The sequence below is a fragment of the Rhipicephalus sanguineus genome, chromosome 3 (genome assembly GCF_013339695.2).
Source record: "Rhipicephalus sanguineus isolate Rsan-2018 chromosome 3, BIME_Rsan_1.4, whole genome shotgun sequence".
NCBI classification, from domain to species: domain Eukaryota; kingdom Metazoa; phylum Arthropoda; class Arachnida; order Ixodida; family Ixodidae; genus Rhipicephalus; species Rhipicephalus sanguineus.
Window position 1 is genome coordinate 114,760,714 of NC_051178.1, and position 25,438 is coordinate 114,786,151.

The 25,438-nt window shown below is 45.3% G+C and overlaps 1 protein-coding gene across 4 annotated transcripts in view; it reads left to right on the forward strand.

The window, feature by feature from the left end:
* Positions 1 to 25,438, forward strand: part of LOC119386978 (pericentrin) — a 133,397-nt gene that overhangs the window by 102,105 nt on the left and 5,854 nt on the right. For all 4 annotated transcript variants that reach the window (XM_049413315.1, XM_049413317.1, XM_049413316.1 and 1 more), the window contains 12 exons: positions 3,096 to 3,140; positions 4,064 to 4,150; positions 6,054 to 6,281; positions 7,660 to 7,926; positions 10,498 to 10,972; positions 15,104 to 15,547; positions 16,429 to 16,640; positions 18,888 to 18,998; positions 20,420 to 20,573; positions 21,997 to 22,219; positions 22,827 to 23,845; positions 24,565 to 24,715. In XM_049413315.1, the coding sequence (XP_049269272.1) occupies positions 3,096 to 3,140; positions 4,064 to 4,150; positions 6,054 to 6,281; positions 7,660 to 7,926; positions 10,498 to 10,972; positions 15,104 to 15,547; positions 16,429 to 16,640; positions 18,888 to 18,998; positions 20,420 to 20,573; positions 21,997 to 22,219; positions 22,827 to 23,845; positions 24,565 to 24,715 (3,416 nt within the window). The remainder of the gene's footprint in view (positions 1 to 3,095; positions 3,141 to 4,063; positions 4,151 to 6,053; positions 6,282 to 7,659; positions 7,927 to 10,497; positions 10,973 to 15,103; positions 15,548 to 16,428; positions 16,641 to 18,887; positions 18,999 to 20,419; positions 20,574 to 21,996; positions 22,220 to 22,826; positions 23,846 to 24,564; positions 24,716 to 25,438) is intronic.

A 25,438-nucleotide genomic window follows, 5' to 3' on the forward strand; every position in this document is an offset into this window, starting at 1 on the left:
AGCTTGTTCGGTTAACGCAGCGATGTCGAGCTTCCTCCGCGACGCTGTAGTGGTCCTGGCAGCGAACGGAGGCGCGTTGGGTGGTTGCCTAATAAAAGCGTGCAATATGGTTACAACAGCGCTACGCTTGCTGTACCGTACGCGTGCGTTTAGTGTGATAGCATCAATGCACCGAGGTTTCGCGGCGTCCGCGACCCGCAATTCTCAACTCCGCAACAGCGATCTGCTTTCATTTCTACAAAGCGGTGCGCGCTTGAACACAGCCCCGCACGAGGCGGCAGCGATCGGCGGCCCAGCGCGTTGAGGTTGTCGCCAAGTAAAAGCGTGCAGTAGGCTTAAAGCAGCGCTGTGCTGCACGCGTGCCCGGGCAGATAGCTGAAGATACTTATTGTGATAAGGTTGTCGGCGATAAGTCATGCTGGCGCGTTCGTCGGTGGCCGCCGCCTCGCCTTCGTTCTTTCCCGATGCTTACCCGCAAAGGCGTCGCCGCAATCGCGCGGAAGTCGGAATCGGTGATCGACCGATCTCCGCACTTCTAGAAAAGACGGAAAACCTTTGGCGGCACATTGTGGCGTCCAAAATTTCAGCGGTGCAGTAAAATTTTATGGCACAAAAAGTTATCTCGGGCTCAGGGTACGCACTAACCGGTAGGCATAGGGCGAACCACTACGGCTTAAGCGGTCAGCGAATGCACTGGGCTCTATGGGGCTCGGTCGTGGATTCGTCGCAACTACGTTTTAACCGTTAGTACGTTTAAAGCGGGTACGTGTTAACGAGGTTTGACTGTAACATTGTATTGATTTGACGCATTTATAGACAGTTCTTCATAGGTGGCGTCTGAAAGGGTTAAGGTCAAGTGGTTATCCAATGAGGACATGGCGGATCAGCTGTTTTTCTCATGCCTACAGGCAAACACTCTGCCAGTAGCGTTGGTGCACAAATGGCCATAGCAACAAACAACAGAAGGTCTGTGTACATAGCAAATTTAATTAGACTTGCCTTTATCATTATTCTTTTTTCTTTCCTCACTTTCCAGTGCACACATTGTATGTAACGAGGGTGGGAACGAAGATGCGAAACTTGAGCATTTTCTAACCATACCCAGATGCAGTGCTCGGCAGCGGAAAAAACTAAGAACTGCTCTGTTAATTCCATCTTTTGCGCTAGTTTGACCGCTTTTCAAGTCGTCCATGCTGATTAAATTACTTTTCTGGACACAGTGAAGTTTTAGCTAAATCGAAGGCATTTAAGATGCCAAGAAGGGTGATCTCTTTCCTCCCTCCCCCCATCATGTTATCTTTTGGAATTTCCTGGAGCAATTCATGGTGAAGTGAACATGTGCCTTTAATACAAAGGTAGGACTTCTTCAGCCTGATTCTTTGGTTATGCTCACTATAGCCATTATGTGAATTTCGACCTGCAGCCTGATTATTCTCCTGAAAATTTTACTTTGCATTATGATCGCACCCCATGTCCTGGTCAAATTTCTGAGAAAAAAAAATTGTGATTATTACACAAGCTAATATGATAAATACAAAAGTTATTTGTACACCAAGAATAAGTATGAGGAGAAGGGAGAGTCTAGGGGGAGTCAAGTTTTGTTGCTCGTTGCCCTGTCACTTAGCACATATATTGAAAATTCACCGAATATGTAGCCTATGCTCAAATGTTGAATGTTAATATCTGATAATTGGTGCTAGAAAAATGTGGCAATGATTACAACGCTGTGCCATAAAAAGGAAATAGGAGGTACACAGACTTAGTAAATTGCATTCCATGGAACAGCATCGCATGCGTGTAATTAAAAATTAGCATATCCTTCAGGCAGTCACGGCTGTGCATATATTCGCTAACTTTGCTTTCTATTCAACATTCACATAAAAGAACAGTCCTTGCATCTCTTATGCAACATTCATTGCATGTCGCATGTGATGCTTCATTGAAATGAAGTGTGGAAAGGATGCCAATCGGTGTCTGAAGGTTGCAGGAATTGTGTGTCGGATGATGTGTGAGGACTGGGAAAAGTGAGATGTGCGTAATACCTTCGGTAGCTAACTTCAGTGGTTCGTCATCTGGCAGTGTGTGCATTGTGCTTGTCTGTAGTAGCTGCGAATGGGGATCCGCTTCAGCTTCTTGAAGCATGTAGGCATTATGTTCCCTCAGTTATATCCTCCTCCCCCCCTTCCCCACGCGTCTAAATCGAGCGCAGACAAGGGGCATGGGGCCAACAGCCCCAAAATAGCCCACCTTGCGCCAGTCTTGCACATAGTTGCTGCCTTTCGGGCTCCCAACTGCTATCTCGCTTCCCCGTCTGAGCGAACACATGGACCTCGTCTGGAAACTTCTCATATTGCCAGGTTTTTACATCATTTGAAACGCAGTAAATGATGAAGTGCTAGTGGGCTAGCAAGTCTGAGAATGGAGAAACACGTTTTGTAACTGGCTGGACGCGTTTCGAGTGCAGTGCGGAAAATCGAGGCACAAGGTTAGGCCCTGCATCTGGCTTTTGTCTTGCTCTGTTTATGCATGTCTGAACGTTTCACTTTGTGATATCGTCAGTACTTTTTATGGTTTCGTGTCTGGTTAAAGTTATCTAGCTGAAAATGGAGTTGTGAAATGAGTTGTTGGTGGGAGCTTCCGCAATATCTTTTATAGAATGGAACAAAGGCACAATGTTTACATTTGGGATTGGCAGCCATCTTGTGAGAGAGCTTGCCTGTCTTGAAGTATAATACTCTTAGGAGAGCGTTTTCAATGCGTCCTGTATATTTTTGCATTTGTGTGTTTTACTTTTTGTGCGTAGTAAGCACATTCTTTGAAAATATTTCAAAATAAATTGTAGAGATACTTTGTTAAAGGAGCTGTTAACTTCCTTCTGCACACTTCGTCCAAGTGACTGTTCAATATTTGTCATGATGGATTTGAAGTAATAATCTCACTATTACAATAAACATTTTAGGCTGTTTTGCTTCTGTATCGTAAAAGTTCTCCTGCTATGATTGTGATTTCACACTTCAGCTTCGAATGAAATTTGACAGTCACCTTTGTAAACTGGCCTTCGTCTCTTCATCCCACCTGTTTCTTGTATGCTAAAGGACGGGCCTGTAGCAGAAACAGCAGAGGCAGACATGTTACCCATGGTAAGACCATCTCTCCGGGGCCTGTTCGCTTAATCTGGCCTCTTGCAACCTCTTGTCTCACTTTGCGAAACAATAGTTCGTTTCGGTGATGGTAGTTCATTTCGGTGATGGGTCCTTCTGGTTTCACTGCATGATATCTCTGCTTCAAGCTCTGTTCACTCTCTTGCTTTCATTGAGTGGTAGTTGCAGTTTTGCTTAGGTGAACGCTTTGCATACATGTTTCTATGCACGTGTGTATGTGTTTACGTATGGACTCTTGCTTACCTTAAATCTGCGTTGCTTCTTGGCCTGTGTACCTATGTCCACTTTGCCAGCACAAAAAGTCCCTCAAAAAGTAGGTGAACATATGTGCCATTGGAGGACATCGAGGGTTGTCTTGGTCTCTAGGATGGTCCCTCCACACGACATGTGTTTGTGAGGTCATGAGACCCTGCCCATAGAAAAAAAAAAAGAAGTAAGAGGCAGCTCCTCGTTAAGATTGCGAAGAAAAAAAAAAATTCAGCGCCTAGAAAAGCATGTGGGGCTTATCTGACTTTACTGTCATAATGACTGCACATATTGCTTTCTTTAGATACATTTGTCTCAGAATTTGTGCAGAACAACAAGTGTTTACAAAAAAAATTGAAAGGGTAATAAAGAGGATACGCTGAAGGAGTTTCAGAGGTCAATGTTTATGAAGTGTACTGCACTAACATCTGATGCTGAGCTGTTCACGTGGCTTTAACGGTTTTATGTTAGCATAGTATTACAGGAAATCTGGTGCGAGAAGGTGCTGTGCTTAACTTGAAGAAGTACATTTAGAGCCTCTGACATATTTGCAGCGGTATTTTGCCACGTGTCATCACACTCTTTTTTTATTGTTATTATTATTATTATTGCTCAAATTAATGGTGCCAATTGTGTTCCATCTTCCATTCATGCAGCAAAAGCAGAACATTGCTGAATTGCAAGCACTGCTGCAGGAGCGAGATGAAGAAATTGAAGCCTTGCACCAGGCTGTCGATGCACAGGTAAGCAGTTTGTTTTCTATAACACTTTTCTTTTCCTTTTTCTTTCCCGTTTTAATGACACCACCTTCATCGAGGACTCCACATTGCCTGAACAAGGAACTCCTGCATGCTGCAAAACAAACTGCTATGCAATCCAACAAGAGATTTCCCACTGGCCACAAAAGTGGCCTGGACCTAACAAAGTCTTATAGTGATAAAATTAACTGTTTTCTGTGCAAGTATTCTGCAAAATTGTTATCATGCAGGCCATAGGGTCTATGGTCGTTAATTATCAGCTGCTAGACTAAACCAAAAACGCAACACTTAAGTTTACAATTGATGCGTAAAACACACTATGTAGGTCAACCTGCTAACAGATTTAGTGAGGATACTGTCAAAAGCCAATTTGTGAGCGAAACTACGTAGGAAGGGACAGTATAAATGGAGAAACGTACACGCTAAGGAAGGAGCACAAGTCATATTTGCATGAATGTGAGCATTAAGTGGCATGTCACGTCGAATCTCCAACACATTGCACTGATGTAATGTGAGTTGTTTTTTCTAGGGATGGGCGAATAGTAAATTTGAGGTTCGAAGCGAATCCGAAACGAATAGTGATTTGGTTGAATAATTTCGAATTGAATAGTTCGAATAGTACTCACCACATATTATTAAGAAAAATTGAGCATTTTCTTCATGACCCTTGCACAATATTTTTAAGAATTGGAACTAGGTATAAGTGAATGTCACTTCTTTGGTTTGAAATGAAGTGGAAGAAACCTTGAATGGGGGGGGGGGGGGGTGGTATCAAAATTTGAATAGCAGTAGAGGGCGAATTATAAGTTGTACAACACATTACAAGTTAAAAATTACTATACTTAGTGCATATGAGCCCATGTAACACGCTGTTAAATTTTTAAAAATATCATCAAAGAAATTGCGCGACAAAAACACGGACAGAAGACGAGTACAAACACAGCGCAACTCTGTGTTTGCGCTGTGTTTGTACTTGTCTGCTGTCCATGTTTTCGTCACACAATTTCTTTGATGTCATGGATCACCAACTAGCCCAAAATGCTGCTCTCTTTAAAAAATATGTACACTTAACCTTGAAGTGTCTCTTCGCGGCAGTGCAGATTTCCCCTGGCAGGGTGGTTTTACCGTATAGCAACTCCACGCTGCAGTGAAACCACCTTTACAGGGGGTTCTGTGCGGTCGAACATACATATATTCGTTCATTTCGAATACTTCGAAATTTCGAATAATATAAATTCGTATCGAAGCGAATTCGAATACTTTAATATTCGTTCGAATATTCGAAACGTCCGAATATTTGCCCATCCCTAGATTTTTCTAATTACACTTGTCAAGAAGATATATATATATATATTTTTTAGTTACACTTAAGTGCAAGGCTCAGAACTGTGGCTGACAGGCAAGATGCATGCCCTTTCATTGTATCTCTGTTTGCTGTCATGTTACCTTTGTAGGAGCATATGTACTTCATCTCATTTTATATGTATAGCATAGCATTAGTATGTACTAACTTTGTCACCTATCTTTTCTCTTTTTTTTTTTTTCTGCAGTAGCAAGATCCATGTGCATTTTGAATATTACTTTTGCTGTTAGCTCTAGCTTGGACGGCCCATAGGATAAAGCTTGAAAGTCTGTTGGAAATGACGTGATCTGTAAACGTGTGCAGTGCAACTACCAGCATTTGTATCATCAACGTTGGCTTTTTATGTTCACACCTGTGACCAGATAGATAGCAGATATCGTACCTTCGGGCTGGGCACTATTTATTCCCCCCCTATCTGCATTACCTTAGTTGGGTGGCAGCGTGCTGACTGTAAAGCTGAGGCTGAACGTGAAACAATGGGGCATGTTGTTTCACGAAGAAATGCAAAGTCCCGGCCCATCGCAGGTGTGTCCACTGCGTGAAAAGCTGCGCTCCATGGAGGAAGAGCTGGTGAATCGGGAGCGTGCCGAGAGCGAGCAGCGGGAGTGCCTGAAGCAGGAGTTGGCCCGTGCACGGGAAGCACACGAAGCCAGCTCAAGACGGTTGCAACTCCGGCTGCACGAAGTCCAGCAACTCCATGCTAATGCTCAGGAGGCACTCCGATCGGAGGTGCTTGCACTCAGAGACACCCTGGTACGCTGCCTTTCTCGTCTGCTGCATGGAACACTGCACACAGCTTGGCACTGTGTTTGGAACAGTGTTGATAGAACAAATGTTGAAGCATTAGTCTTGTGGGCGACTGTTAGGCACATCTTCGTTCCCCATGCATGTTCATCATCATGTGGCGTTCTTCATCATTGGTTGTGGGGACTTGTCTAGCCTGTGATCCCTGCCTTGGGTGTGGTCGCTTCGCCATTTCTTCGGGGCCTAATAAAGGTCTCATTAACTGTTCCGTCACAGTCTGATGGGGACATTTCTTATGAGAAGCATTCTAATCGGGGCCTGACAAAGGCCATTACATCCTGACACACCCCAGTGTTCAGTGAAGTGACTTAACACCGAAATTGCATATTTGTTTGGCCGCAGTTCTGTCTTGCATTTGTTCTCAGCTCAGGTTTTTTCTTTGTAGTAGAGTACTTCGTCTAATAGTTTAGCTTGGAAGATCTGTGGCTTACAGTGCATGCCAGTCTACATTGCTTTGCCTGGCCACTTGACAGCCAGCAGTGCTGGGCACATGGAAGCTGCACTCTGTTCCAGAAATTTTTATTTGCAATCATAGTGTCAGTCTATTAAAATACGAGCCAATCAATCAGAATTTTATTTATCTCTAAGGAAGAATGTCCTAGAAGAGAGAGCAGGTAAAGCTCATCTATAGCTCTAGTCATGAATGCAGCCATCACTCAAACGTGATGGGTCACAAGTGTATTTTTCTTTTTTGCTTATGTCCATTGAACATTTATATTGAAAAAATAATGTAAAGAGAATTTGTTGTCTTACCAAGGGGATAAAGGATATAAAGATGACTTGGCACTCTGTTCAAATGAAATTCAGTAGACATCTCGATTCCTATTGAATGAGATGATGTTGCTTTATAGCAGCCAATGCCAGCCAACGTTAGCCTGTTCAACCAGTAGGTATGTGAGTGAGTGTGGCAGATAAATTCAGTCAGAAAAGATTAATCATACCCCATTACAGAATGGGAGTGGAAGTGGCACATGAAGACATCATCCTAAAAGAAAGGTCACGTGCGCCAAAAGAACATGCCTTTTCATCTTGTCATTTTTATCCGTTCATTTTGCCACTCTTTGCATGGAAGGTCTTGCTCACACTGTGACTCTGGCGGCCAGTGTAACACAGGGGTTTATCCAGAATTTTATTCTGGGTAAGGGGGAGAGGGTGTCACCAGAACGGGGGAGTGTGTAGGTGAATGCCTGTCTGTGGGTGGTGTCGGGGTGGTGTCGGGGTTAGGATGGTGTCGGGGGGTGTGTGTGTATAAATCCCTACTCCAACAGCAGCTAGAGCATAAACTGGAGACACGCAAAGAGTGGAGCCACTGTCTGTTTGCGTGCAGTCACGGAGCGTACCCAAGGACGAGGCTGCAGCTGCACTAAACAAGGCAGTGTCGGCCGAGCGGGAGCAGCAGCAGAGTAAGCACCACGAGGAGATCCGGCTGCTGGAGGAGACGTGGAGGGGACGCTTGGAGGTCGAGCGCAAGCGGCTGGAGCAGGAGCATGCCCAGCGCACCGCCGACCTGGAGCGCCAGTGTCAGCTGCACGCGCGCATGCGCACCTGGAACCGCACTGACTTGGAGAAGGAGATGGCCTCCTATCTTGAGCAGGCATGTTTTGGCTGCACCTCTTTCTTTCCCTTTTGTTTTCCTTTGCAAGGTCGGATGGAATTTGCTGCCACAGCAATTGGACTTTACTTCTCGAATTAACCTTACAAAAAGTTAGAAGGATTGATTGTTGGATGAGTTGGTAATTCATGACGAATGCAAATAGCACGAAAAAACGTAAGACAAGATGCGCACGTCTAAGGTCTTCGGTTGTGTTCATAGTGAACATGTGGTTTGGGCTTCCTATATATTTTCGTCTTTCTAATAAAAGTTCAGTTGTTAGTATGCGCTTGTGCTGTAGCCTTCTTCGTCTTTTCTTACGTTTTTTCGTGCTATTTGCATTCATCTTACAAAAAGCTTTCCCAAATTGCCTTTTTTTGTTGTTGTTGTTGCTATTCGCAATCGGTGATATAAGCAAACACAAGAAATGCATTCAAAACAATTTTTTTTCTTGGAGAACATAGAGCAAATATTTCGCTAAGTATAGGAAAAGGTTGGCTTCACTGCTCGGCTTGCAGTCAGCTTTGCTTGCTGCGTTGTACTAGAAAATGATATTACAGGATTATGGCACCCTCTGAGCATAAGAGAAAGACCTAGGCACAGGAACTTGCTCAGATCATCTTCGAATGATGAAACTGGGACATTTTGCCACTCTATGCAACTCTATGGCTCTATAACTACTCTATGGTGGTGAGTGTGCAAAATGTGTGCACGTACTGAGCTCATCTACAAAAGGTAATGGATTGAGGAAAGAAAGGGGGTGTGGGGAAGAGGAGATTGTGAGTTGTTGAGGGGACCGAGGAGTGTATGAGTGATGTGCGGTACCAGTTGATTGATGGCATGAGAGACGTCAGCCCCTCCACTGCAGACCCTTGCTTGCACCTAATCATGGTAACACGGATGTGCCTCACTGGCATGTATGATGTATTGCTGCACTGAGCTCTCGCAGCCACCGTGGCTGGTAGTCAGACCTATGTCCTTGTGCTTCGCAGCACAACGCCTTAGTATTTGCCATGGTAACCTAGCTGGTAACGTGTCATGCTGCTTCGCTCGAGGACGCAGGTTTCATTCTCAGCCACGGTGGCTACATACAGTAAAAGCTCGTTAATTCGACTCTCGTTAATTCGGAAAATCGGTTAATTCGGACACGTCATCTGGTCCCTGTAAATATATGCATCACTCTATGAGACTGGGCGCTCGTTATTTCGGACAGATTTGACCGCAAATCGGATAATTCAGCGACTTTCGGGCCGCTGGCGAGGCTCGAAAACGAAAAAAGAACCATTCGGAACAAAAGTGAAGCTCAAATGCAGCATCGCCATGGACATCAATTATTGGCTTGGCTTGACTTGAGACTGGTTGAACGCCTTTTCTTCGCGCCTGATAGCGTGTGGGTGGGGCGTGGGTTTGGTGCGGTGTCATTTTTGTTGCTTTGTTCCCGTTGGTGTGCTGCATCGTTGAACGCCGTTTTATCGTTGCTGGTGCTTTTGTGCTGACTTCTCGTGTGAACGCACTCTCCGCCGATGGCAACGCCGGCGAAGCGGCCCAAGTACGAGGCCACGGACTTCACCACCAAAGTAGAAATTTTGCGTGCCCTGAAAAATGGGCTCTCCCGGCAAGAAGTAGCTCCTGTGCCATGACGTCGGCAAACAATACAACGTGAGTCTCCTGAGCGCAGTTAGCATTCTTCGCGTATGTGTGGCAGAGCACGCCTGCGCACGCCATTGCCAACTGTTTCAGGCACAGTGGCTTTGTTGTACCAGACTCCAGCGATGCCGCAGTGGCCGAAGTGTCGCCGAACGACGGTGCCGATGACGGGCAGGATTTCAGAAGTATTATGCCTGATGCAGTGACACTCGACGATTATATCGGCATTGATGGCGTTGCCACTGCCGGCTCTCTGACTGATGAGCAAATCGTCAAGGAAGTGATGCATGGCGACGAATCCGAGAACGAAGAGCCTGAAGAGCAGCAGCCACACTATGAGCCACACAGGCCCCCTCATACTGTGAAGGAAGCCGCGGAGGCCCTCGTCGTCCTTAAAGAATTTTGTTTTGGCACTGCAGACAGCATGCGAGCTGCTGAGCACCTTGAAGGGCTCAGAAAAATTGTGTCCGCGCGAATTTCTGCTCGAAAACAGAGACGCATCTGCGATTACCATGTAAAGTAAAGGTATGCTGAAAAAACTCTTGCATTTATTGTGTTTATTTCGACCATTCGATAATTCGGACATTCGGTTAATTCGGACATTTTTTCCGGTCCCTAGAAATCCGAATTAACGAGCTTTTACTGTATTGATGGGGGCAAAGTACAAGAGCGCTGGTGTACTTAGATTTAGTTGCATGCTAAAGAACCACAGGTGGTGAGCATTATTTCAGAATCTCCCGCTACGGTATGCCTCATATTCATATCATGATCTGGCATGTAAAACTCCATACAATATATTTTTAACCTTAGCTACCACAGCAGCTAATAAAACAAGCCAAAGATACAGTCTCTCTCTCTCTCTCTCTTATGTGCTGCATTGCACTTAGCAGGTGTTGACTGATTGTTTTCTTTAATGTCACATTACAGGAAACAGCTGCACTGGACGCACGGCACCAGCACACATTAGAGGCACTTCGACAACAGTGCGAACAGGAGAAGCAGCAGATGAGGCAGGCACATGCAGACGAGATGCAGTGCCGCCTCGAAAAACTCTGCACAGACCTCACAAGGGAGCACACCGAACAGTTGGCCAAGCTGAGGGAGACGGTCGAAGCCGAAAAGGCAGCACTTATGCAGGAGCGACACGATGCGCAGGTGCAATCGCCAGCCCGTAACACGTGGCAGCAGATGGCAAACAGGGACAGCAGTGGCAGCAGTACGCCAGGCAGCAGCAGTGGCAAGGCTACTCAACTGTTGACCCAGGAAGAGATCCGCAGCTTGGTCAATCGTCGCGTCGTCGAAGAGGTGACCAGGCTGTGCAAGATGCACGAGGCAGAAGTGGCCGAGCTGAAGAAGGCCATGGAAAGGCAGTGGGGCAGTGAGCAGCAGGTTGGGACGGCGGGTAAGTGCTGCCATGCCTAAGTTCTCTAGTTCCAGTGACGCTTTGTCATCCATTCCTTCAACACTTCGGCTCCCAACTTATTCTGCAAGAGAGTGATATTGATATCCCTTTATTCTTGAAAATTATTGCAGTACCAAGATGTGATCAATATATTGCTAATGCATTTTCTCTGTCCTGTTATATTCACGTAATTTTATTAGCGTATCTGCTCTAAAATGAAGACTTTCCTTGAGCACTCTTTAAGGTTCGAGCTTCATTTTGTGAGCATGTGAGATGACTAAAGACATCAGGAGCACCGAGAAAGTGCCGAAACTCAAGTGAATGACTCAAACTCAGTAAGTGAGTATGACGCAGCTCCGGCAAGCAAAGCAGAAGTTATCGATCAACTATACATTGCTTGATTGACAAGAGATATTTTTAAGGCAACGAAAAGCATTGCAGGGGTCATCTGTGAAGTTTGTTAATAATTTCAGTGATGTTACAAACATGCCACACTTACGCAAACAAAATCTCAAGGATCACCGAGTCTCCAGTTAAATGTAACATTACATACCAGAGAGATTACACCTAATAAATAGCTTTCCTGCATTACGTAATAAGTAGGGATGGGCGGATATTCGGGCGTTTTGAATATTCGAACGAATATTACAGTATTCGAATTCGCTTCGATACGAATTTAGATTATTCGAAATTTCGAAGTATTCGTAATGAACGAATATATGTATACATTTGACCGCACCTTAACCTCCTGTAAAGGTGGTTTCACTACAGCGTCTAGTTGCTATGCCGTGAAGCAACCCATCCAGGGGAAATCTGCACTGCCGCAAAGCCACACGTCAAGGTTAAATGTACATTTTTTTTTTTTAATTTAAAAAGCGTGTTACATGGGCTTATATGCGCTAAGTCTAGTAATTTTTAAATTGTAACGTCCACTTATAACTTGCACCCTACTGCTATTCCAATCTTGATACTATTCAAGGCTGCTACCACTTCATTTCAAACCAAAAAAGTGACACTCACTCATACCTAGTTCCAATCCTTAAAATGTTGTGCAAGGGTCATGACAAAAATGCTCATTTTGCTTAATAATATGCGGTAATTACTATTCGAACTATTCGATTCGAAATTATTCGACCAAATCACTATTCGCTTCGAACCTCAAATTCACTATTCGCTAGGGGTGTGCGAATATTCGAAATTTCGAATATTTTTCGAATAGTGTTTGCTATTCGATTCGATTCGCACTGGAATTTTACTATTCGAACTATTCGAACTTCCCAAAAGCAAATACAGTCAACGTCCGATTAAAAGTGACCCCTTTTGATTTTTAATAAGCTTCACCTCATTACACCGCGATATTGCGGCAAAGCTGCCTTTCATGCTCCGTTACGGTCGAACTTTTCCAAGACAGTTAACGTCCGATTGGAAGTGGTCCCTAGATTTTCAATATGCTTCACCTCATCACACTCCGGTATGGCGGCAAAGCTGCCTTTCAAGCTCCGTTACGGTCGAACTTTGCCAAGACACAGTCAACGTCCGATTGGAAGTGATCCCTAGATTTTCAATATGCTTCACCTCATCACACCCCGGTATTGCGGCAAAGCTGCCTTTCAAGCTCCGTTTCGGTCGAACTTTGCCAAGACACAGTCAACGTCCGATTGGAAGTGGTCCCTAGATTTTCAATATGCTTCACCTCATCACACCCCGGTATTGCGGCAAAGCTGCCTTTCAAGCTCTGCTACGGTCGCAAATGTACTAACTCAAGAAAACGCTGGTTCCAACATGAAGATAAAAGATGTGGCAGAGGTTGGGGCTCAGTTAATACTGTTTTGGACCTGAAATTTGGGCAGGAAGTCCGAAAAATTGGAAGGCGAAGCTTTTTAGCATCCAAAATTTTAGATGTTCTTATATATGGAACTCAGGAGTTGAAGGGAGCGCACTTTTGTCCGCCACATCAGTTGGGCTTCCACAGAAATTGAAAGAGGAGGAGAGGCTGAGGAAATGGCATCTTTGCCTATCACGTGTAAAGTGTTGTCAGCAACACTTTGGTTGCACCAAATCATGTACATAAATACAATTCGGCCTCTACATTGCCTCATTCTTGATAAGACAACTATGAAACACCACCCCGCCAGTGCTTCATCAACCTAGCGAAAAGAAACACTTTCATCTTGCTATCTCATAAGAATATGCTTAGGAACCCTCTCTAACTTTTTGTTCTGCAATTTAGCTTCGAAGTATTCGAAAAATATTCGAGAAATATTCGAATTCGCTTCGCACCCAAAATTTTGCTATTCGCACAGCTCTGCTATTCACCCATCTCTAGTAATAAGTTACCATCACACTCTCAAGGGACACTAAAGAGAATATTATTTCTCTCGCATTAGTCAGTTACTCTTTCACAGTACCACAAACACCATGCTTGCCATGAAAAGACATTTGGTAAGTGTGAAAACACGCAAAAATAAAATGCAAGTGGCAGTGCCACCTTGAAGCTCCCATTGCATTCACTGTGATATCATAGAATTTGATGGCATCTACTAGGGCCTATGTAGCTCCTTCATAATAAAAATGAAGTAGATTATTCTTTGAAGGAACCAGAGGCTGAACATACCAAGTTTCAGGAACTCTTGTGTAACCAATGTGGCCAAAATACAAAAAAAGACTTCGAAATTTATGACGTCACATGCAGAGATTTCAGCGCGAAATTTAGAAATTAAACTTTGATCTTAATTTTCTCTTGTGTTAATAAAGGTGAAATTAACAACAGTAGCATTTTCCGAGCATAATTAATCGGTCTAAACTGATTGGTTGTTTCACTTATTTGTCCCTTTAAGTCCACAGGCATGCACTGCCTCCCTGTGGAATCGAGCAAACATGCCATGGCATTTTCACAGGTTGTCATAGCATATATCACTTGAGAGCATCATTAAGCATGCGGTGAAGAATTTTGCTTTCAGAACACTTCACATCACTAGTGTGTGATCAGATCCAAATGCTATGGAGCCACCTGGCAAAAGAAGTAAAGAAATTTGGCTGTCTCAAGCCTAACATCAAAACTAGCAGTTCATTTCACTAATGACAGTGTCGCCAATGGTTTGTCCTCCCAATGGTTCGCCCCAACAGTGTCCCAACGGTATCACCAGAGGTTTGCCTAATGGATTCAAGATGCAACTGAGCAATGACTGAATTCACTTACGTTTTACAGCGAAAGCTGTTATGAGATCACAACGGCCACTTTTGGTGCCATAGTTGTCCGCCACCGCCGCCAGTGTCCGTAACTGCTATCGTGCAGAATGAGGAGAAAAAAAATATCCAGGATAGGATGGTATTTGAACCAGGGCCCTCTGCGTGACTTTCAAGTGTTCTGCCACAGAGCCACGCAGGTGCTTGAAACTCCTTTGCAAAAAGATCCTATACAGGCGTCATGTCGGGCAAGGAATCGCATTAACATATGTAATATAGTGTGGTAGAAAAGTAAAATGACAACCAGGCGTCACACAATGCAAATTGCGCAACGAATGGGTAATTTAAAGCTTCCCACCCATTACAAAGTGCTTAGCCATAATTCTTCTTTGTCATCAGCTACAGCATCGACAAAAGACACATAATGCCTTAAAGATGTGTAGAGGGTACCTCGCTTCTCCGCAGAATGATGCATAGTGAGGGCTCCCTTCTTCACAAAAGTTACGATTTATGGTGTAATGGATACTTTTCAAGTGAACTTGTATTAGTTGCCCCAAGAGAGTTTACAACTGGCTCTAGAAAGGCTGCTCTTCCAGCTTTCGCTGTGACTGTGCTGTGCGTTCCACGCAGGCTTGGCATTTTTTCTTACTGTTACTACTTAGTGCAAATCAAACAGGTGGCCTAGATGCTGTCACGTTATGCAATCACGTGCGGGTACCGGCAGTAGCAGCACCACTACATGCATCCCACAAATGCACACTAGTGCACTTATTCTCCTCGCTGTTTCCTGTTAAAATTAGGCATACTGTAATACATAATTTCTAAAATGGCACTTCCAAAATGTGTGGCCCTACAAGGCTACGCACACTGATGCGTGGGATTTTATGTGTGTTGTTTCCTACAATTTCAAGTGCCATGGCCTGCATTTCGTTGTTGCTCTTTCAGCCACGGAAGGCTCCACCGCGACGGAAGCAGACACTCCATCCAAGGCGAAAGAGCTGCAACGCCTGCAGCAAGAACACCAGGCAGAGGTAGCACGCCTGCGTGCCGAGATGGCCAGGTTGCTGCAAGAGAAGGAAGAGGTGCTGACGGCGCGCGCAGACCAGCGCCTGCTGTCCACCGAGGCGGGCTTCCAGCGTGAGCGGGACGAGCTTTCAGAGGCCCTGCGAAGAGCTCAGGCAGAGGCAGTGCAGCAAGACGCCGCCCACCGAGAGCAGCTGCGCAGGACGGAGGCGACCCTGCGAGCGCAACTGGAGACCGAGAAGGGGCGTCTCGCACTGCAGCAGGAGCAGCTGGTATGGCAGCTGAGGGAGGAACACGCGCAGCAGCTGCAGACCCTCCGCGCGGAGCAGCTGCGAGAGGTGGAGGCCCTCCGAGAAGAGCTGGACCGTGAGTTCGAATGATATTTGACAGTAGAGTAGTCAGACTTCATTACAACATTGCATTCAACGTCCTTTCTTATGTGGAACATTCATTGTAAGCTCCTATTCAGTATGTGGGAGTGTTTGCGAAATACCTCTTCGCCTGATATTTCGCTAGATCGATCTTCATTATATTGAGGTCCAACTTATAGTGATGAGAGTGTGTGTGTGTTATTGTCATGGCACTTATTATAGCACAGTGCAGTAGAGTCCGTCCTTTATAGAAAACCCACCTCAGCAGCAGCTTATATAAGAAACACCCCAGGAAAAAATAGGCCGAGTTGTATCATGAAAGTACACTTCTGTGACACCACGAAAAGATCCGCACTACGAGAAGGCGCTCGGAACCCAACCTAACATGACAAAGGCCAATACGGCCTTCAGGTTTCTGCACCATCGTGCCTGAATGTCATGGAGCTTGTTAAGATGATTCTACATTGGTAAGGGTGGATTAAATTGTGTATTGAAGAAGCTAAAGGCATATCTTGGCAAGTGTCGAAAGCTTTCTCTATGCGACAGCAGCCCGAATACGGGAAGATACTTCTTAACTTCTCTCTGGTGTACCAGTGCTGTGGTTTCAACACCAAGCTTTAAAAGTTTATCTTTTTGTTTTTTTTACTGCATTAATTCATTTCTCACAGCAGCATAATGAGCATAGCATTTTAAAAGTCCGCTTGTACACTAATTTTCTCTTTCTCTTCGTACTTTTAAAAGGTCGTTTCATGGAATCCCAGATTAAGTTCTTGCTGAAGCTCACGTGCTTAATGCTTGCTTGTGCCGTTGTAGCATACGACATACCTCAAACCTGGTGTACCTACCTTTTCATCTGTGTGCCCCTGACTCCTCCAGGTGTCAAGCTGAAGCTCCGGGCTCACAAGATGGCTGCCGTGCTGCGCTCTCGTGGCAGCACACCGCCCTCAGACACTGGAAGCACTGCTTCGAGCTTAGCTTCAAGCTTAGCTTCGACTGGCACCCTGGAAGAAAACAGCAACTCTCAGGACTCCATGCTGTCACCAGCTCTTCGTGACCTGCTGGCAAAGATATATCGCGAGGGCCTGCATGTAAGTTTCCAGTGATGTGGAAGGGCACAAACAAATGCTGAAGGAAACATTTGCCAGCTTTCTTCTACACTTTCAAATTAAAGGCAAGCATGGAAGCAGTAAAGACCACTAGAGAGGGCCTTTCTGAAACCCACGCTACGCGAGCACATAAAGTACGTTAACCACCCGATGCCTTGTAGAGGCACATAGTCATACTTAATGTTATGCACTTGTCATCAAGTGCTTACTGACAAGTTCATTCAGCTGCTAGGTGCGTGCTCTTGATTCCCAGGTTAGCTGTTACGGCAGCATGCATGAAACATTTCTGAAGTATAGATATTAAGTTGTAGATAAAATACAGGGGATTCTCAATAACTCAAATTCTGATAATTCAAACTTTTGGTTAATTCAAACAAAACAAAAGTTGTAAATAAGATATATGTCTAATTATGTTTTTGTTGCATTTCTCGTGCTTTTACTTGATTTGCGAGAAATATTTTTTGAAAGTGCGTATTAAGATTCACAAACGAGCTTGCTGCATTCACCGCAGCCATTATAATTGTGACAGTTACTGTTACTAAAGACATGCACGTTGCAGCAACTTCAGATGTAATGGTAGTAAAATAACTGAGGTCACCTATAGTACTTCATGTCGTCGACCTTATCTGTATAGCATGAATATTAGGTGCTGCAAAAAAAATTCACCAATGCAAGACGTGCGATTTTCCACAATTCCACTCATCCACAAAGGCGACGTGCATGCACCAAAAGCTGTACCAGAAATTTCAGACTCTGAGGCCACATTTTGCCTCATAATACTGTTGTCCTTGAGTGGGTGCCCACAAAAGGAGAATGCCAGTGTCATAGTCTTGTTAATGGTGCGATAGGGAGATAAGATAGCATCTGTCTTGTTCACTCTTGTTCATCGCTGTTGTTCTTGAAAACTGAGCCAAATTGTCCAAAGAGTAGTTTACTGATGTTGGCAGTCTCACACCCCATGACATGCAACTTTTGCAAATTTCTGAAACCTCACAAGAAATACACATTTATTGATGGTAAGTAGTTTATTAGGGGTGTGCAAATAGTGAAATTTCATCTCGAATCAAATTCGAATTGAATAGTGCCAAATAGTGGCCAGAAATATCGAATACAAAAAATTTTATTGAAAATTGAATGACAGAACAACGGCAATGCTGCGCCTCATCGTCATGACTGCTCCGGGCCCTAAAATGTTCGGGCACCCATTCACAGCAGCGTTTTAACAGCGCGCCGGAATGATGGCAGTTTCTGAACGAGTGGGGCGGTGCGGCAGTGGCGGCTGCACAGCGTGAACAAATTTTCACATGTGAAACCCAACATCAAGGGTTTTGCGGGCCAAAGTCAAGACATTTTACGATGCTTGCGGCATATGCGACCGAACTACGCAAAAAGTCCGTGCCTTCGTTTCGGAAGCCCAGTCGTGAAGGGCTTTGACAGTTTTCTCGTATTTTTTTTACGTGTGCAAATGACATATTCTCCTTTAGAATAAACATGCGCTCGCTTTTAAACTAGGATATCGGTGGAAGTTTTAGCAAAAGGCGTACTGTAACGACGTTAGCATTAGTTTTAGCCACCCCACCCTAACCAAGTTGCACCATTGGCCTTTGTCGCGTTTTAGATATTTGTCATGTCGAATTATTCGAAACTTCAAATACTAGCTATTTGAAAGTTGAATCGAATTATTCGATTAGGTATTATTCGATTCGAATTCGAAACTCGAATATTCGCACACCCCTATAGTTTATATATGCGGAATTTTCAAATAGGAGTGTCAAAGCATTGGCAGTTTTCCTGCTTTGCAATGTTAAGCATTGGCAGCATAGCCAGTTTCTGGAAAATTAGATCGCAATGAGCTCGTTTGCCCTGGGAGCTGCTACCATGGCATTACATGCTAATGACACCAAACGTTGTTTACCATGACAGAAAATGGTGTCTTGCACATCTGGTTTAAGGCTGTCCCATGCTGCACCATTTGCAGTCATGGAGCACCAACGAGCCATAACGTCTACGTCATGAGTGTTCATGACTTGCCTCCCATTTCCACTTGAAAGATGGCCACGGTGCCCCCTTTAGTAATTGGATGAACAAACAGTGCAGAGAAGCAGGCTTCACTCTTGGCCAAACTTTTCGATGTCCCGCAACACCCGCTGCATTTTGGGACAGGACAGTCGGGCTTTAGTCACCTGCAACAGGACGCATCACTTACAGCGAGTGTCTGCTCCTTCTCAGGTGCTGTCCTTGACAGAACGGCAGTTGCTGCAGCGACACTTCACGCCATCACCCGAGCACAGTGGCAACACAACAACAGCGTCCAACCACTCTACAGCCACTGTCAAAGCAGTAAGGCGGAGGGGCCCCTGTTGCCTGTTAAAATGAAACACTGGCCCATTATCTCCTTGCAATTCTTTTCACAGTGTCCCTTAACTAGTGTCTTAAACTTAGCTGCAGTTCTGCCCACATTAATGTGCAATGCCTGAGCTGTTTGACAGTTTTGACTGTTGGAGTGAGTAAGGACGCTATTAATGGTAATTGAGCTTTCCAAGATGTTATTAAAAACAGTTAGGTGCTTGCAACCTTATTAAATATAGAGAATCCAGTTGTATCTCTAATTGAAATCGCTTGATCTGTATGCCATCAGAGTGCACCTTAAAAGTACTTGTGGGCTTATTCGTCTGAGATGTCGTTTCTTGGAAAGCTCAAGACAGCGTAGTTTTGAAGCATTCAGAGGCTTATCTTCTCACCATTGCTAAACCTGCTTTAAAGTAGCAGTTGGAAAGTGTAATTTCACATTGCTTTAACATTACCGTATTTACTCGAATCTAACGCGCACCTTTTTTTCGGTAAAACGAGTCCAAAAATCGCATGCACGTTAGAATCGAGTACCGAAAAAGAAAAGAACTTGCTTATATTGCCATCGGCATTTCAAAAATGGCCGCCTCCTACGCGCGGCATGCCTCGGCTATTTCTGCCATTGTTTCAGTTTGTACGTGTGCTGAGGAGTTTGCCATCCCGTTCTGCGTTCACATCGACGGCATGGAAGTGCCGACTCCAAATACTTGACGAGTGCAGCACGATGCCGCATTTAAGAGAAACGTTATTACATGTGCAGAGACGGACGGAAATCGGGCCGCATCGCGGTCATTCGGAGTTCCGGAAACGTGCGTGCGAGACTGGCGCAAACAGAAGCAGAAGATTTTTTTACAGCAAAGCTTCATGAAAAGGTTTCAGTGGACCAAAGCAGAGCCGGTTTCCCGAAATCGAAGAGCGTTCACAGCGACAAGGAGTGGTCCGACAGCGACGAGGACTGATCCATTACGCGACCCGTATCGCCGCCGTAGTGGTGACAGTTTTAGCGGCAAGGCCCGCTGTTTGACTTTGTTTTATTTTTTGAAACTTTAGTTCTTTAAAACCCAAATACTTATTCTTCGGAATGTGCGAAGGTTGACTCCTACGGACTTTTTTTATTCGTTTCTCTCGCGAAACATGGGTGCGCGTTACAATCGATGTCTTAATTTTTTTTTGGTCGCGGAAAACGGGTGCGCGTTACAATCGAGAACGCAGTAGAATCGAGTAAATACGGTATTCTTTCTTTTGCATGATGGATTGTCTTTATCTTTCTGTGGTATCTGTAATGATAAAGGGGCTTCTTGAGACTTCCATGCTGAAGGATGCTTACCATTTACCATGTTGTGTCAGTTGCATTCATCTGTTTTCTGACCCCCTGCTTGCGCTCCACACTGCATGCGCGTTATCCAACTCAGGCTTCTCCAGCAGTAGCGGAGGACACTCGGCAGTTGCAACAAGTGCTCAAGCAGGAACGCCTGGCTCACAAGAAGGTACTCGATGAACTCCAGGAACAGATGGACCTTTCTCGAGATCAGCACGACCAGAAGGAGCTGAAACTCAAGGCCAAAGGTAAAAGCTGCAGTGTCAGAGGAAGGCCCCAATATTGTATCAAACCAGACCCCTGTGCCACAGACTCAATACAGTTACAGTATAACCCCGCTGTTACGTTTCTTGCTGCTGCGTTTTCACGGCTGTTACTTCGTTTGCCGCCGGTCCCGGCATAGCTCCCATAGGATCTACTGTATTGGGAACTCCACTGTTACGTCGCAAGACTTGCAACTGCGGGACCGCTCCTGTACGATACATCGCGAAGTACACTCCGGCCGAGCGACCATGGAAGAGAGCGGACATGTTGACTTTTCACACAGCTTGGCCTAGCTTGGCCATAAGACTAGCCACATGAGTGGCACAACACGTATAACGTACTTCCAGTACGCTCTGAGCTTCCATGAACAAATTCCTGAAGTAAAGTTATTTTGTGCGGTTTGCCATGTTTGTAATCTTTTTCCTCAAAAATGCTTCTACAGGTAAGGGAAATAAAATAATCATAAGATTGTATTTCAATTGTTCTTTGATTGGAGTAAATATTGTGGCTGAGAAGTGCATCGGGTTTTTCCCTAGGTGCTCTGAAAGTTTTCCCTAGGTGCGCTGAAAGTGTTTTTTGGCGCCAAAATTTAGATATATATTTTTTTCACAAAACTGGCATTTAGAAGAACAGGCTGTTGGGCGAGTTGGCAATGCATTATGTGGAAAACTGCGCGCAAAAAGTAGACAAAGGAAGAAACGGACGACACAAGCGCATACTAACAACTTTTTCAGTAAAATTTCAGTTAGTATGCGCTTGTGTCGTCCGTTTCTTCCTTTGTCTACGTTTTTTGTGCAGTTTTCCACATAATAAATTGAAACCATTGTTCTGGGTCTCAGGCCTAGACCTACAGTAAATTTCATCAAAATCTGGAATGGTGACTGGGACCTCATGTTCGATGTTATCTGGACACACCGCTTAAAGTCCCTTCAAAAACGTACCAGCAGGGTTCTACTGTATTTCCTGGACATCTGCTGACTGTACTCAATTCTGTTGTCAGAGATGCACTTAACAATAGGCCAAACTACACTTTCAAAATTTTCCCGCATTGAAGTACAGCTAATGCGGTGCCCTGATGATAGTCGACTTAACCAGCTGCTTTTCATTTTTTGGATTTGTGAGCATATGTGCAAGCCTCAATGCAAGATGCTCAGTTGCATTCCATTTATACACGAAACACCATAACAAGTGTAAATGCTTCGAAAGGAGAGCATTGTTCACATTATCACTCACCATCAGTGTAGTTTAAGCTGAAGTTGGCCCCTGTGGACAATGCAATGGGCGTGTACTGTAGTCCAGAAAATGCATCTGAACTGTGGAATAGGTAGAAGGTGGGGGCAGGGTTGGCCGCTTGGCAGACAGCTGAATTAACAGCACTGTTTTACTGTTTTCTTCTTTTTTCCTCAGTGGATACTCTGGAAGGTCAGCTTCGGCAGGAGCGGTCACGGGCAGAAGAGCTCAAGCAGCGGCTAGACGCAGAGCAGGCCAAGACACTGGATCTGCTGACTCAGCTCAATGGTCAGCGGTCCTCATGTCTGGAACTGGAGATGGCACTGGCCAACTGCCGGTCTGACCTTGCCGATGCTAATCGCCAGATACTCGCCCTCAAGCAGGAAGTCCTCCACTGCAAGTGAGTATACACTCCTGTCTTTTGGTGGCTAAAAACCGCTTTCACAGGTTTCACTATGATCTGTAAGCCCTTCTTGCATGCTACTTCTTGTCTCATCCTGTGTGGTTGTGCTGTTTTTATGTGATCAAGAAAACTGCAGCTTCTCTTATGCTCACTTTTGGGGTTGTGCTAGCCATAGACTGCTTTAATGTAGCTAAGTTTGTTATGTTTCCAACTAGTTTTTTACATAATTTTCTGTACACGTGCAAGCTTAAAAGCTTCTAGTCACATTTGTTTACGTTGCCCATGTTCAGAAACTAACAATTACTCCATAGATTGTAATTCTCACCTTCATGGCGAACAGAGTGGCATGGACTAGTGTGGAGCTTGGTGTTGCAGTACTGAGAACATTGAATAACCCTGGTTGTGCTCACTGCTTGACTAACCTTATGCAGCTTGTCTTTTAACAGGCAAAACTCCAAAAGCTGCTCAATACCCTAAACTAGTTGGCACTCAACTGATTGCGTACTTTTGTTTAGTCACTATGGAATTATGGTAAAGTAATCAAGAGCGTGAGGCAGGAGCACCTTGTATGCTAAACTGAAGGTTTTGTGCCTTCGACCCACAGGAGCTCCCTGGAGGTCGAGAAACTTCACGCACAGAACATGTTAAACGCGGTCAACGCTGAGCGGGCTCATTTCAACCAGCTACAGGCCACCTTGGAGCTGGAGCGACGCCGTGGAGCCAGAACTCACGAGCAGGACCTACAGCTCATCCAAGAGCTCAGAGCGGTACCCACGCCCCTTTCCTCCACACCGGCGCGGCAGACACAGCTGAGCGACATTGAGAAGATGCGTGGGGGTGCTCCGTCAAGTACAACTCGTTTGGACAACTCGCTGCTCGGCGAGGCAGACAACGGCGGCAGTCAGAGCGGCGGACACTACCTGTGTGCGCGGGAGAAGCTGTCGTTGAGCCAATCTCTGCTGAAAGCGGAGGAGGAGATATCGCGACTGAGGCAGCTCACCCTCAGCCAAGACCTGCTGCTTGGGCAGACGGCAGCAGACGGTAACCCGTCACCCGCCATCTGTCGTCTGCTACACAAGCTGTACTGGAAGTACCGCAAGGCAGACAGTTGGCGCAAGGGCCTCGTCTACCAAAAGCAGTACCTGCTCAGCCTCCTTCAGGGCTTCCAGGCGACCGAAGACGTGGCACTGCGGATGCTGGCCGGATCCAGACGTCGACCTCCTCCTTCGCCCCCGCCATTGCACCACATCGACGGAATAGGCACGTCCAGCGACGACGACGGGCGCCCCAGGCAGCAGGGCTTCCGTCTACACTCGGCCGATTCCTCCGGCGGTCGCCACTTCCAGCACCTGCTGACCTACCAGTCGCGGGGTCGCCAAGATTCGGTGGACGAAGCTCCGCTTCCTTCAGGGTCGTCATCCCACTCGTCGGCCGATGGCTCTTCGGGCATAGCATCGTCACCGCCCATGCCTGCACGGTTTCGATTCCGGTCGGCAGTGCAGGCCGTGATAGCGCTGCACCGCATGCAGCACCTTGTGCACAAGTGGAGGTTGGCTGCGTGTGTGCCTCCAGCGCCCGTACTTTTGCACAAGGTGGAGTTGGCAGTGCGGTCAGTTCCACACGGTGAGTGCTTCTTTTGTCGTTGCTAGTAATGTTTTGGGTTTCTCTGTATAGTGGTGTTCAAGTGCAAGTACAATATGCTAGCCGCACATAAACCAAGAGCGGGCTTCTGAGAGTACCCAGCTGAGCCTGTGAGCAGCAGCTGATAGTTGATAGTTAAGGTCTTTCATTTCACACATCGGCTGGGTAACACTTCACACATCAGCTGGGTAACACTCAATTTCTTCCGAAAGTACTGCCCTCTCTTAAAGTGTTAGATCAAATGGAGGCAGAATCAAACCCGCCTGTAGCGATACTGGATTTAACAGTATATGTCATATATAACAATGATCGTCTGCTGCGCATGAACTTTTATGTCTATTCTATGGTAAAACCACTTACTCTAATGTTCCTGTGAGGCATTGTCGGTTGCCACACAGAAATCTGGCTCAATAGGGTCTGCGCGAAAAGTAAAACGAACAGCCAAAATGCCAATAAAGAAAAAAACAAGTGAGCCACAGCACCGATCTGAGTACCTGGCATGTCACTTATTCATATAATTGACGCAGTTTTCCAACCACAAGCCCCCACGTTTGCTTTGCCAAAGCATTTGCCCAAGTATGCATTACTGTGCCAACAACAGCCCCGTTTCCCTGTGTTTTAGCTGCGCAATGGCAGCAAGTGCGACGTTGCTTATTTTCATTGAGGCTACAAATGGCAATGGGTGTTGTTGTGCATCCCAGGTGGCGCATGGAGGCTAGGAGCATCGACCTGTTCGGGCCTCTCTATGGCCACTGCACGGTCATCGCAGTCTTCACTGGTTTCAGCTAACACCAGCCAAGCATCGGCGGCAACGGTGCTGTGCCACAGGTTGCCACAGCCACCATCACTCAGGTGGGCATCATCGTCATCAGCCAGATGATAATATGATCATTAATAATAATAATAAGAAGAAGAAGAATCATAATATATGCGGTTTTATGTACTAAAACCACGATATGACTATGAGGCACACTGTAGTAGAGGGCTCCAGGAATTGGACCATCTGGTGTTTAACGCGCTCTCACATCACACAGTACACAGGCGCCTAACATTTCACCTCATAATATAATCATTACTGGCATCTTTAGATTATAGTAGACAAAAGTAGTGGCTTAGCGGGCTGACAAAGGGGTTTCATCAACATGCCTCAACTCAACATTATGTCAAGATATTTATCACTAAAAGCAAGACAAAGACTAAGGGAGAGAACACAACACAAGCGATTAATGTCATGTATCATCAGTTGATACTAGGCTTGTGCTAATATTCGAGCACTTTGAATATTCGAACGAATATTACAGTATTCGAATTCGCTTCGAAACGAATTTAAAAGATTCTAAACTTCGGAGTATTTGAAATGAACGAATAGACATATTATATAAACTGCATAAAACCCACTGTAAACGTGGTTTCGCTGCATTGGAGGGCTGCTATGCCGTGAATACACCTATCCAGGGGAAATCCGCACTGCCACAAAGCCCTACTTCAAGGTTAAATGAACAAATTACGCTCACATCGATTCGTCATTTTTTAAGTTTAAAAGCTCATTATACCGGCTTATGTGCTCTAAGTATA